Genomic DNA, 13579 nt, shown 5'->3' with positions numbered 1-13579 from the left:
AGTTAAAGACATCTTAGTTGAAATCACGAAAAAGAAATGGGGGGGGAGCTTGGGCAGGACATGTAATGAGGAGGGAGAATAACCGATGGTCATTAAGGGTTACGGACTGGATTCCAAGGGAAGGGAAGCGTAGCAGGGGGCTGCAGAGAGTTAGGCGGGCGGATGAGATTAAGTAGTTTGCAGGGACGGCATGGCCACAATTAGTACATTACCGGGGTTGTTGGAGATGAATGGGAAAGGCCTTTGCCCTGCAGTGGGCGTAACCAGGCGGCGGCGGCGGCGGCGGCGGCGGCGGCGGCGGCGGCGGCGGCGGCGGCGGCTGCTGCTGCTGCTGCTGCTGCTGCTGCTGCTGCTGCTGCTGCTGCTGCTGCTGCTGCTGCTGCTGCTGCTGCTGCTGCTGCTGCTGCTGCTGCTGCTGCTGCTGCTGCTGCTGCTGCTGCTGCTGCTGCTGCTGCTGCTGCTGCTGCTGCTGCTGCTGCTGCTGCTGCTGCTGCTGCTGCTGCTGCTGCTGCTGCTGCTGCTGCTGCTGCTGCTGCTGCTGCTGCTGCTGCTGCTGCTGCTGCTGCTGCTGCTGCTGCTGCTGCTGCTGCTGCTGCTGCTGCTGCTGCTGCTGCTGCTGCTGCTGCTGCTGCTGCTGCTGCTGCTGCTGCTGCTGCTGCTGCTGCTGCTGCTGCTGCTGCTGCTGCTGCTGCTGCTGCTGCTGCTGCTGCTGCTGCTGCTGCTGCTGCTGCTGCTGCTGCTGCTGCTGCTGCTGCTGCTGCTGCTGCTGCTGCTGCTGCTGCTGCTGCTGCTGCTGCTGCTGCTGCTGCTGCTGCTGCTGCTGCTGCTGCTGCTGCTGCTGCTGCTGCTGCTGCTGCTGCTGCTGCTGCTGCTGCTGCTGCTGCTGCTGCTGCTGCTGCTGCTGCTGCTGCTGCTGCTGCTGCTGCTGCTGCTGCTGCTGCTGCTGCTGCTGCTGCTGCTGCTGCTGCTGCTGCTGCTGCTGCTGCTGCTGCTGCTGCTGCTGCTGCTGCTGCTGCTGCTGCTGCTGCTGCTGCTGCTGCTGCTGCTGCTGCTGCTGCTGCTGCTGCTGCTGCTGCTGCTGCTGCTGCTGCTGCTGCTGCTGCTGCTGCTGCTGCTGCTGCTGCTGCTGCTGCTGCTGCTGCTGCTGCTGCTGCTGCTGCTGCTGCTGCTGCTGCTGCTGCTGCTGCTGCTGCTGCTGCTGCTGCTGCTGCTGCTGCTGCTGCTGCTGCTGCTGCTGCTGCTGCTGCTGCTGCTGCTGCTGCTGCTGCTGCTGCTGCTGCTGCTGCTGCTGCTGCTGCTGCTGCTGCTGCTGCTGCTGCTGCTGCTGCTGCTGCTGCTGCTGCTGCTGCTGCTGCTGCTGCTGCTGCTGCTGCTGCTGCTGCTGCTGCTGCTGCTGCTGCTGCTGCTGCTGCTGCTGCTGCTGCTGCTGCTGCTGCTGCTGCTGCTGCTGCTGCTGCTGCTGCTGCTGCTGCTGCTGCTGCTGCTGCTGCTGCTGCTGCTGCTGCTGCTGCTGCTGCTGCTGCTGCTGCTGCTGCTGCTGCTGCTGCTGCTGCTGCTGCTGCTGCTGCTGCTGCTGCTGCTGCTGCTGCTGCTGCTGCTGCTGCTGCTGCTGCTGCTGCTGCTGCTGCTGCTGCTGCTGCTGCTGCTGCTGCTGCTGCTGCTGCTGCTGCTGCTGCTGCTGCTGCTGCTGCTGCTGCTGCTGCTGCTGCTGCTGCTGCTGCTGCTGCTGCTGCTGCTGCTGCTGCTGCTGCTGCTGCTGCTGCTGCTGCTGCTGCTGCTGCTGCTGCTGCTGCTGCTGCTGCTGCTGCTGCTGCTGCTGCTGCTGCTGCTGCTGCTGCTGCTGCTGCTGCTGCTGCTGCTGCTGCTGCTGCTGCTGCTGCTGCTGCTGCTGCTGCTGCTGCTGCTGCTGCTGCTGCTGCTGCTGCTGCTGCTGCTGCTGCTGCTGCTGCTGCTGCTGCTGCTGCTGCTGCTGCTGCTGCTGCTGCTGCTGCTGCTGCTGCTGCTGCTGCTGCTGCTGCTGCTGCTGCTGCTGCTGCTGCTGCTGCTGCTGCTGCTGCTGCTGCTGCTGCTGCTGCTGCTGCTGCTGCTGCTGCTGCTGCTGCTGCTGCTGCTGCTGCTGCTGCTGCTGCTGCTGCTGCTGCTGCTGCTGCTGCTGCTGCTGCTGCTGCTGCTGCTGCTGCTGCTGCTGCTGCTGCTGCTGCTGCTGCTGCTGCTGCTGCTGCTGCTGCTGCTGCTGCTGCTGCTGCTGCTGCTGCTGCTGCTGCTGCTGCTGCTGCTGCTGCTGCTGCTGCTGCTGCTGCTGCTGCTGCTGCTGCTGCTGCTGCTGCTGCTGCTGCTGCTGCTGCTGCTGCTGCTGCTGCTGCTGCTGCTGCTGCTGCTGCTGCTGCTGCTGCTGCTGCTGCTGCTGCTGCTGCTGCTGCTGCTGCTGCTGCTGCTGCTGCTGCTGCTGCTGCTGCTGCTGCTGCTGCTGCTGCTGCTGCTGCTGCTGCTGCTGCTGCTGCTGCTGCTGCTGCTGCTGCTGCTGCTGCTGCTGCTGCTGCTGCTGCTGCTGCTGCTGCTGCTGCTGCTGCTGCTGCTGCTGCTGCTGCTGCTGCTGCTGCTGCTGCTGCTGCTGCTGCTGCTGCTGCTGCTGCTGCTGCTGCTGCTGCTGCTGCTGCTGCTGCTGCTGCTGCTGCTGCTGCTGCTGCTGCTGCTGCTGCTGCTGCTGCTGCTGCTGCTGCTGCTGCTGCTGCTGCTGCTGCTGCTGCTGCTGCTGCTGCTGCTGCTGCTGCTGCTGCTGCTGCTGCTGCTGCTGCTGCTGCTGCTGCTGCTGCTGCTGCTGCTGCTGCTGCTGCTGCTGCTGCTGCTGCTGCTGCTGCTGCTGCTGCTGCTGCTGCTGCTGCTGCTGCTGCTGCTGCTGCTGCTGCTGCTGCTGCTGCTGCTGCTGCTGCTGCTGCTGCTGCTGCTGCTGCTGCTGCTGCTGCTGCTGCTGCTGCTGCTGCTGCTGCTGCTGCTGCTGCTGCTGCTGCTGCTGCTGCTGCTGCTGCTGCTGCTGCTGCTGCTGCTGCTGCTGCTGCTGCTGCTGCTGCTGCTGCTGCTGCTGCTGCTGCTGCTGCTGCTGCTGCTGCTGCTGCTGCTGCTGCTGCTGCTGCTGCTGCTGCTGCTGCTGCTGCTGCTGCTGCTGCTGCTGCTGCTGCTGCTGCTGCTGCTGCTGCTGCTGCTGCTGCTGCTGCTGCTGCTGCTGCTGCTGCTGCTGCTGCTGCTGCTGCTGCTGCTGCTGCTGCTGCTGCTGCTGCTGCTGCTGCTGCTGCTGCTGCTGCTGCTGCTGCTGCTGCTGCTGCTGCTGCTGCTGCTGCTGCTGCTGCTGCTGCTGCTGCTGCTGCTGCTGCTGCTGCTGCTGCTGCTGCTGCTGCTGCTGCTGCTGCTGCTGCTGCTGCTGCTGCTGCTGCTGCTGCTGCTGCTGCTGCTGCTGCTGCTGCTGCTGCTGCTGCTGCTGCTGCTGCTGCTGCTGCTGCTGCTGCTGCTGCTGCTGCTGCTGCTGCTGCTGCTGCTGCTGCTGCTGCTGCTGCTGCTGCTGCTGCTGCTGCTGCTGCTGCTGCTGCTGCTGCTGCTGCTGCTGCTGCTGCTGCTGCTGCTGCTGCTGCTGCTGCTGCTGCTGCTGCTGCTGCTGCTGCTGCTGCTGCTGCTGCTGCTGCTGCTGCTGCTGCTGCTGCTGCTGCTGCTGCTGCTGCTGCTGCTGCTGCTGCTGCTGCTGCTGCTGCTGCTGCTGCTGCTGCTGCTGCTGCTGCTGCTGCTGCTGCTGCTGCTGCTGCTGCTGCTGCTGCTGCTGCTGCTGCTGCTGCTGCTGCTGCTGCTGCTGCTGCTGCTGCTGCTGCTGCTGCTGCTGCTGCTGCTGCTGCTGCTGCTGCTGCTGCTGCTGCTGCTGCTGCTGCTGCTGCTGCTGCTGCTGCTGCTGCTGCTGCTGCTGCTGCTGCTGCTGCTGCTGCTGCTGCTGCTGCTGCTGCTGCTGCTGCTGCTGCTGCTGCTGCTGCTGCTGCTGCTGCTGCTGCTGCTGCTGCTGCTGCTGCTGCTGCTGCTGCTGCTGCTGCTGCTGCTGCTGCTGCTGCTGCTGCTGCTGCTGCTGCTGCTGCTGCTGCTGCTGCTGCTGCTGCTGCTGCTGCTGCTGCTGCTGCTGCTGCTGCTGCTGCTGCTGCTGCTGCTGCTGCTGCTGCTGCTGCTGCTGCTGCTGCTGCTGCTGCTGCTGCTGCTGCTGCTGCTGCTGCTGCTGCTGCTGCTGCTGCTGCTGCTGCTGCTGCTGCTGCTGCTGCTGCTGCTGCTGCTGCTGCTGCTGCTGCTGCTGCTGCTGCTGCTGCTGCTGCTGCTGCTGCTGCTGCTGCTGCTGCTGCTGCTGCTGCTGCTGCTGCTGCTGCTGCTGCTGCTGCTGCTGCTGCTGCTGCTGCTGCTGCTGCTGCTGCTGCTGCTGCTGCTGCTGCTGCTGCTGCTGCTGCTGCTGCTGCTGCTGCTGCTGCTGCTGCTGCTGCTGCTGCTGCTGCTGCTGCTGCTGCTGCTGCTGCTGCTGCTGCTGCTGCTGCTGCTGCTGCTGCTGCTGCTGCTGCTGCTGCTGCTGCTGCTGCTGCTGCTGCTGCTGCTGCTGCTGCTGCTGCTGCTGCTGCTGCTGCTGCTGCTGCTGCTGCTGCTGCTGCTGCTGCTGCTGCTGCTGCTGCTGCTGCTGCTGCTGCTGCTGCTGCTGCTGCTGCTGCTGCTGCTGCTGCTGCTGCTGCTGCTGCTGCTGCTGCTGCTGCTGCTGCTGCTGCTGCTGCTGCTGCTGCTGCTGCTGCTGCTGCTGCTGCTGCTGCTGCTGCTGCTGCTGCTGCTGCTGCTGCTGCTGCTGCTGCTGCTGCTGCTGCTGCTGCTGCTGCTGCTGCTGCTGCTGCTGCTGCTGCTGCTGCTGCTGCTGCTGCTGCTGCTGCTGCTGCTGCTGCTGCTGCTGCTGCTGCTGCTGCTGCTGCTGCTGCTGCTGCTGCTGCTGCTGCTGCTGCTGCTGCTGCTGCTGCTGCTGCTGCTGCTGCTGCTGCTGCTGCTGCTGCTGCTGCTGCTGCTGCTGCTGCTGCTGCTGCTGCTGCTGCTGCTGCTGCTGCTGCTGCTGCTGCTGCTGCTGCTGCTGCTGCTGCTGCTGCTGCTGCTGCTGCTGCTGCTGCTGCTGCTGCTGCTGCTGCTGCTGCTGCTGCTGCTGCTGCTGCTGCTGCTGCTGCTGCTGCTGCTGCTGCTGCTGCTGCTGCTGCTGCTGCTGCTGCTGCTGCTGCTGCTGCTGCTGCTGCTGCTGCTGCTGCTGCTGCTGCTGCTGCTGCTGCTGCTGCTGCTGCTGCTGCTGCTGCTGCTGCTGCTGCTGCTGCTGCTGCTGCTGCTGCTGCTGCTGCTGCTGCTGCTGCTGCTGCTGCTGCTGCTGCTGCTGCTGCTGCTGCTGCTGCTGCTGCTGCTGCTGCTGCTGCTGCTGCTGCTGCTGCTGCTGCTGCTGCTGCTGCTGCTGCTGCTGCTGCTGCTGCTGCTGCTGCTGCTGCTGCTGCTGCTGCTGCTGCTGCTGCTGCTGCTGCTGCTGCTGCTGCTGCTGCTGCTGCTGCTGCTGCTGCTGCTGCTGCTGCTGCTGCTGCTGCTGCTGCTGCTGCTGCTGCTGCTGCTGTGCTGCTGCTGCTGCTGTGCTGCTGCTGCTGCTGTGCTGCTGCTGCTGCTGCTGCTGCTGCTGCTGCTGCTGTGCTGCTGCTGCTGCTGCTGCTGCTGCTGCTGCTGCTGCTGCTGCTGCTGCTGCTGCTGCTGCTGCTGCTGCTGCTGCTGCTGCTGCTGCTGCTCATCATCATCATCATCATCATCATCATCATCATCATCATCATCATCATCATCATCATCATCATCTACTGTGCACACTCTTTCCGTAGAGGCTCTACCGGCGCGATAATTGCTGGCGTAGCTGAGCTAGTGCCCTGGCTAGAGTGTACAAGAACCCTAGGCTGGTAGAACCAGGGTAACACCCTCTGGCGCGAGCTTTCAACGTAAGCGCGTTTTCACGGAACTACGTGCCGTCGATTGTCGTCGACATTGTTGTGCTTTAATTAAAGCACAACGATGTCGCGGTGTTCACTTATTCGAATGACACTATAAGCCAAACCTAGAAGTATAAATTTGATGCTAACTTACCATTTTATTAGTTCTGTTTGACAAGTATTAAAGGAATGCTTTTGCAAAAATATGCAGATATTCCTTGAGTAACATATGTGGTTTTGAAAGAGATTTTGTATAGCAGGCCTCTGTATGACGTTGCTTTAAAGTTTGTGCTACGCTCTCATTATAGGTGACACAGCATGCTCTGTCCTTGGCACATCCATTTTCTCGAACCTTGCACTAATACGAGGCGCATTTGAATACACAGTGCAATGAAAAAGAGGTTGCAGGTGGATATATATAATTATATCAGGCAAAAGTCTTTGACCGCCCAGAACATATCTTTTCGAAATATTACACATGGAGAACTTCCCAGGAGGCGACATTAAAATATTGAAATATATATGCACTGATTTATAAAGTAATGTAATAGTAGATATTGAAACACTCAAAAGCTTTCATGTCTGTAGGGAAGTACTCCAAGTATGTGTGTGTCATATTTTATTTGTTTTATTAATTGACCCACTCCTTAGTAGGATGAAAGAGGCAACAAAAGTTCAAGGCATCCCCTTACTTCCGCAAAGTACAGCTGAAGTAGCAAATTATGTAGACGACGTTTCCATATTTATAAGAAAGGGATGAAGCTTTAGTTACTTCATTGAAATGTCTACCGAATACGTGTCAATGTGTACTGCACAATTAAATTAAAACCTCCTTACAAAAGAGTGGTTTTATTTTATCCTCTCCGTATGTCACCAAATGAGAAATGCCCGAAATGCTCAAAAGAACAAAGAGATAGAGGTGCATTCTTCGAACGCAGCTCTGCCCGTTCACTATGGAAGATAGTGTAGCATGCACTTAAGGTAAACTCCGATACTGAATACTAATGTAAACGTGGTTTTTTAACGATTAGTTTTAGTAATTAAAATGTTTGTTATTTGGAAAAGAATGAACTTAGCAGCAGTAAGGAAAAGGTCGTGAAGAGTAGGGTTCACCACCATGAAACAAATTAAAGATGTCTTCAAATGGGCTGGTTGATTCATCATTGGAATAAAACACAAACAGCGCGACACAGGATGAGCGAGTAAAGAGCACAGGACGGAGCGCTGACTTGCGTGTCACCTTCCATGATGTCTTTATAAGCTGCTTCTGCAAATAATACATTTGGTCGCCAGTCAGCGCTGTTCTGCGCGCTTTACTCGCTCATCCTATGTCACGCTGTTTCTGTTTTATTCAAAACAAATGCGACTTTTCATACGAGGGTTTCTGTCAAATGAACTATAGAAATAAGGGAAGGGGTCCTTTTTGAACGCTGGCAAACAAGAATTTTCAAAATAAGGTAATGCAAACTTGAAGTGCCAGCGATACAATACTCAACAAAATAGAAGCAGCCATGCGCACAGAAAAAGATGTGATAATAAAAAAAAGAGAGAGAAGTGCGATTTACCAAAACTACGGTATAAATAAATCTTGTATAATTGTATGATTTTGTATGCGAACGGCATACGGTTAACGTATTGGCAAAAAGAACCACTTTATTAAGTGTCCGCTAGAAAGTTGTCATCTGGTAGAATGTGTTAGAATGTGTAATTAGAATAGAAGATAGATTGTGTTATTATAGCACTGACGAAACGTCAGAAGGAATTAGGTCTACGCAGGTTGTAAACATGATACATCATTCCATATGCGTCCCCTTTTAGCAACGGTTTAATAAAATAGCGAGCGCCGGTGGACGTTCCTGCATGATACAAGTTCGGGGTGTTCACATCTTCACGCCATAGCGTTGCAGGCCCCTTCGAAGGCTTGAGGATTTCATGTTGTCCCGCGGGGAGTAACAGGAAATCATCGTCGGCGCGAAAGAAACAACAGCTGGCGCGCGCATCTCGATAGGAAGCCAACTGTGTTCAGCCTCCGCCACCCGATGAAAACACTAGTTCAATACATGGGTAGCCTGAACTTCCAAGTCACTTCCAACTTTAAGAAGTTGGCTTTTATGACTATAATCGTCAATGCCGGTTGTCATCATTTGGGAGTGTTTTCCTTTTGTTCCCGCCGGTAACACACGTCGCCAGCTAAAGAAAGCAAATGTGCTGTGGTTGCATTCACGCGCGAATCCGTCTACCGCTACCCGATCTCCATTAACGGTGTCATAATACCTTATGTCTCCCACCACAGATTCTTGGGCATTATCATCGACCGCGGTTTGTCATGGACGAGGCACGTTAATATGTTGAAGCAAAAACTTAATCTGTTTTGCCATGTTCTTCGCTTCGCAGCAGGCATGAAATGGGGCCCCACGGAAGGCTCAATACTAAGACTTTATCAGTCTTTTTTCGTAGGCTACATTCGATACAGCCTTCCGATACTCTCAAACTTGAGCATTTCCTACTTACGGACATTAGAGAGCGTTCAAGCGCAGGCACTCAAAATACGCACCGGGTTGCCACGGTGTGCCTCCAACAAAGGCACAATTGAGGAAGCCCACGTATACCCATTATCGATATACCTGTCCCAGGAACCACTTCGTGTATATTTACGCTTACTGACAACACACCATTGCCATCCATTGACGTTCGTTCTACATGAGCGGCCGGACAGCCGTTTCACAAGTGCAATCCGCTGCCATCTACCCCACATAACATCAGGCTATGCCCGTCCATATCACCCCGTCAAACTACCGTGGGTGATCGTTCAACCTTCCGTATGCGTACATGTCCCCGGCATACTAGAGAAATCATTGGTTCCCGTCAGTGCACTACAACAACTTGCCCTCGCGTACATCTGGTCAGGATACCAGACATATGTTCATGTTTACACAGACGGCTCTGCGTCACCAAAGGCATCAACAGCAGCTGTGGTGATGCCAGCCCAACAGATGACTCGAGGTTTCATACCAGACCATAATTCTACATCAACCGCTGAAGAGCTTGTGGCTCTTCGGGGACCGATTCGCCACATCTGCAGGGAAAGACGTCAAGAGTGGTGCATTTTCACGGACTCAAAACCCGCGCTGCAAATTTTGGGATGCTTCCTGCGCCACACCGCATATCAGGTTCTGGCACTGCAGATCACCGAGCTACTTTCATGCGCTCAAGAAAAACACCACCGCATGCAAGGCGCGCCCTCAGCAATGGCCTGCGAACTATAGTGCCATTCTCCGGACCGGACATCACATGTCTCTTGTCGGAATTAATGAGGAGTGCGACGAAAAGATACTGGACCCAGCCAGACGCTCGTCACGTCCGCCTTAAAATGCTGGATCCCGATATGAAATTTCCTATTCTGCGTGGAATTTCACGCCCTCATACATGCCTGATACACAGACTGCGATTAGGCGTCGCCTTCACGCGCAAATATTTGCACATCATTGGACGGACAGACCCCCCGGACTGTTCAGTGTGTGGTGCTGTAGAGACTATAGAACATGTGCTCGTGGTGTGCCCGGAGTATGCGCGTGAAAGACTGACAATGGCAGATAACTTGAGGCATTTACTCAATGGACCACTGTCGGAGGACTTCTTGCTTGGCGTATGGCCACAGAGTTGGCAGACGACAGAGACAATGCATGCTCTTTCACGTTTCCTAGGTGACAAGAACCTGGACTCACGCCTGTGATACCAGTTGTGTAATGTGTCCTTCACCTCGTTCCTCCCATTATCATCCCCCATTGTGACCCTTTTTCTTCTTCTCTTCCCCTTCCCTTGCGTAAAGTAGCAGGCCAGATGCTCCATTATCCGGCCGACCTCTCTACATTTTCCAGTCATTAAAATACTTCTTCGTCTTTCGACCGTATTCTTGGGGGTTGGCAGCCGGCGTTATTATGCGCGACCGAGTTGCCGGGCGAATTCATCGCCGAACGCCAACCAGCTCTTTGAGACGCACGAGTGGTCGCACGAGAGGGTTTTGGCGCCTGTAAGTTTAGATACTATAGAATTATATAATCCATGGTGGTGCCGAGTCACGCTTCTACATTGCATAGGCTGGCGGCTCCTGAGTGTGTTCGCCACCGAAGGACGCTGCGCCTCTTTCGTAGAGATGCGCTATTTATTTCGTTTTGCCGTCTCCAAGCATCTTCGCTTGGACAGGCTCCTATAGTGCGTAGGATGAGCATAATGTCTTCATTTTTGCTATGTAGAAGATGTACAGCATTCTAGAACCTTTACAATTGGCCCAGGCCGAACAGGCCTTGGCGTTTCCAGGCCCGAGTAGAAATGACATCCATGTTTTAAAATATACGACATGACATAGACATAAGTATGTACGATTGTATAACACGTAGTCCCAGATGGCTTCACGCACGCAAACACGCCCGATGCATGATGCTTGATATCCAGCTATATCGCACAGCATCTATTGCCCCGGTGCTTGGAATCTGCATTTATTTCTCAAAGAAGCGAAGATGTCTGTGGAAATATGGCAGAGCTAGTTCACCCTCCTAAAATTCGTCACACACTGCACACAGTAAGAACTGTTGTGTTGCTGCAAGATCAAGTTGATCAAGTGAACACTTTTTGAAACTATAAAGGTTTCTTTAACGATTGGTTTGTTACCTTACATCGACTTCTATATGGGTATGAAATCTTTGCAGCAGCAAAGCTAAGACGTTTGCTTGCAACAAAATGCATAAAATTTCTCTGTTCTTTGTCTGTCCGAACGAAGGATATCGAAGGTTCTGATGGTTATTTGGAAAATGCCTTTATCGCCGTCGGCACACAGATCATCTTTAGATTTCAGAAGCTTGTGCCGGATAGGGCAAATTCCACTTAATCTACATTTGACAGGTGAAACACTTCGCAAGCGCAAACATATCGCCCCCAAGCAAGTATCAACAACTGTGGTTACCATAAGTATGACAATTGCTGATAGCGTTCCAAAGCAACTACAACCTTAAACTTTCACCAGAGAGATTCCCCAGTGTAGACTCTATTTATGGCTTGCCTTATTTCAGTATGCTTTGCAATTAGAAAAATGCGAAATCACCCATTCCTCAGGCAACTTTGAGCATAGCATGAACGTAAATTTTGATTATGTTGTACAAGGTCCGCATAGTACTCACATTTTAATATCTCTCGAACGTAATTCCCAGTGGTAATATATTTTTTTCAGGCTTTATGTTCATCAGCGTCATAGTTCTAGAACAACACCTTCTTGAATGCTATGTATCATTGTACACAGCATATGTACAAATTCAATGCATCATGAAGAGTTATCAAATAGAGGCACAGAACAAAAATTTCGTATTTTTTCTAAGACAGCCTTTTCGTGCTGCGGGCGTGTGAGTTTGGCAATAAATCAACCTTGGCATTTGGCGAATATGACATTTCTGCTGCATTGCGCCAGATTCAGTCCATCTGTCTACTCATTTTTGCCAAAATTTGAACTAGACGTCTTCTACCAGCGTTCTGTGTCGGTGCTTTTTTATTGCAGATGGTCGCTTGTTAAGTTGATTTAGGTCATCGGTGTCAGCCTAACCAGAGTGCTCACATGATGTGCGGGTATGCGCTATCGTACACAGGTTTCGGTCCACGTGAAAGAACCCTTTACGCCCTCCTTTATAATTGGGAACAATCAGCTTCGTACGATACCTACAGTGTACTACTGCTAATACAACTGGTGATCCTAATGAGGGTGGCTTCTTGCATCTGCCGACTTATTGGCTTTTCTGTTCTTTTTTTGTCTCGCCTGGCAGGAGGGCGTGTGGGTATGGGTGGCCAACGGCCAGAAGCTGCGTACCACACAGTTCTGGCGCCCTGGTGCTCCGGACAACGCGAACGATGGCGAACACTGTGCCCAGCTGAGCAACGAGATCGACTTCGGCTGGGACGACGTGACCTGCTCGACGGAGGCGCGCTACTTTTGCCAGCTCCCGCACCCAAACTGACATCTTGGTTGTGATGGGCGCCGCCTTTAAAATATTAGCCTTCCATATCACCCACGAGCGCTACACGACGTTGTCTTATAATATTTATTTATTTTCAATACTGTAAGCCGAGTCCGGCTCCCACACGAGGAAACAAATAGATTATAACCTTCGTGCAGTGCAATGTTCACTATAATTGCATACGCAGTGCTTTACATCACAAAAAGAGTGACTAAATATTTTATTCTAAGCATTATACTCAATATGAATTGTTTAGTGAAGGCCAGAATAAACAGTGGTAGTCCAGAGATTGACGAAAATTCGCCTGGTGAGTGTGGTGACTTCGTCGAAATAACAAAAGCACTCGCCTATGGTTCGAACGACAAATGAAACAAACACGTAGTAAAGCTCCGGGGCCACTCCGGATCCTTCTTTCGCAATGAATTTTTATTCTTTAAACCAAAGTTAATTGGGAACACAGGATTAGTAGCTGGATAAAAGCCTCTATGTGTGTTTGTTTTCTTTGACCTTTAGGCGAGGGCTTGTTTTGTTTCGACCAATAAATAGTACCATTCACTGTGTAATTGGTTCCGCCAGGTACTTTATATCGATTTCCAGTTCTTTATCTCTTAGGTTCACAGCATGGTTAAACACGGTAACGCAATGTCGTAGGCGATGACACATGTAAATTTATAGTTATCACTTGAAGTATTAGTTCTGTCAAATAAAAAGGTTAAGTAGAATCCATCGGAGGATGGTTGCCTATGTCACGAGACAGCTTCGTGGTTTGAACATGCTGAGGTATCCTCTTATTTGTAATGTGAGCGTGGGTGGTAACAAGACCACGGTGTCAAGGACGGCACAACGACGGTAGAAATGACCATGATGGCACAGAAAAGACGCCCTGATGGCAACAGCGTGACGACGACCTTGAAAGTGCTTCCAGGCACCAGACCTTAGTCAACCTGCATTGATGAATCAGTCATTCATGCTTTTGGATCACTCAGTCGTCGCCGAATATTGCGTACTTTCTTGCAAATCACCTCTGCTTTTGCATTCTCTCTGTGCTAGCTATTTATGGAATTCACCTTCACCAAATTTGGAAAGCAAGGATAAAAAGCTCTCGCTTAAAGTAATTCTTGTCCCTTGTTTTGAAATTAAATTCACACTCATATACCCTATCAGATACATTTGCGAAGCAATAAAACGAAAAGTGGCACCTCTTCGTCAAATTAGTAAATTTGTGTATTCTTGTTTCTACACAACCAACTTGGTATGCGAACGCTGCTCCGGCTATGACAATGTCAATACATTGCGTCACTGGTACCAACATTCACTTAAGTAAATCGTGTCATTTATTAATACATGAATTTCTTCCCCTTGTAAAAAAGTTAGACTAGCATTTGGCAAAGGCCAGGTAATCATCAGCACAGCAGCAGCAGCCTGTTTTTGATGTCCACTGCAGGACGAAGGCCTTTCTCAGTGATCTCCAGTGAACCCCTGTCTTGCGCTAGCTGATTCTCACGTGCGCTTTCAAATTTCCTGATTTAATCACGCCACCTAATTTTCGGACGTACTCAACTGCGCTTATCTTCCCTTGGCTTCTTT

The 13579-nt window shown here is 53.5% G+C and overlaps 1 protein-coding gene across 1 annotated transcript in view; it reads left to right on the top strand.

The window, feature by feature from the left end:
• The window catches only part of LOC142582021 (uncharacterized), an 81391-nt gene extending 69100 nt beyond the window's left edge, over nucleotides 1-12291 (top strand). Inside the window, exon 6 of the mRNA XM_075691444.1 lies at nucleotides 11801-12291. Within this exon, the coding sequence (XP_075547559.1) occupies nucleotides 11801-11992 (192 nt within the window). The 3' untranslated portion in view covers nucleotides 11993-12291. The remainder of the gene's footprint in view (nucleotides 1-11800) is intronic.
• The last annotated feature ends 1288 nt before the right edge of the window (nucleotides 12292-13579 follow it).

Source organism: Dermacentor variabilis, chromosome 5, assembly GCF_050947875.1.
Source record: "Dermacentor variabilis isolate Ectoservices chromosome 5, ASM5094787v1, whole genome shotgun sequence".
NCBI classification, from domain to species: domain Eukaryota; kingdom Metazoa; phylum Arthropoda; class Arachnida; order Ixodida; family Ixodidae; genus Dermacentor; species Dermacentor variabilis.
Note: the sequence above shows the minus strand (reverse complement) of the source record. Positions and strands in the feature narration are given on the sequence as shown.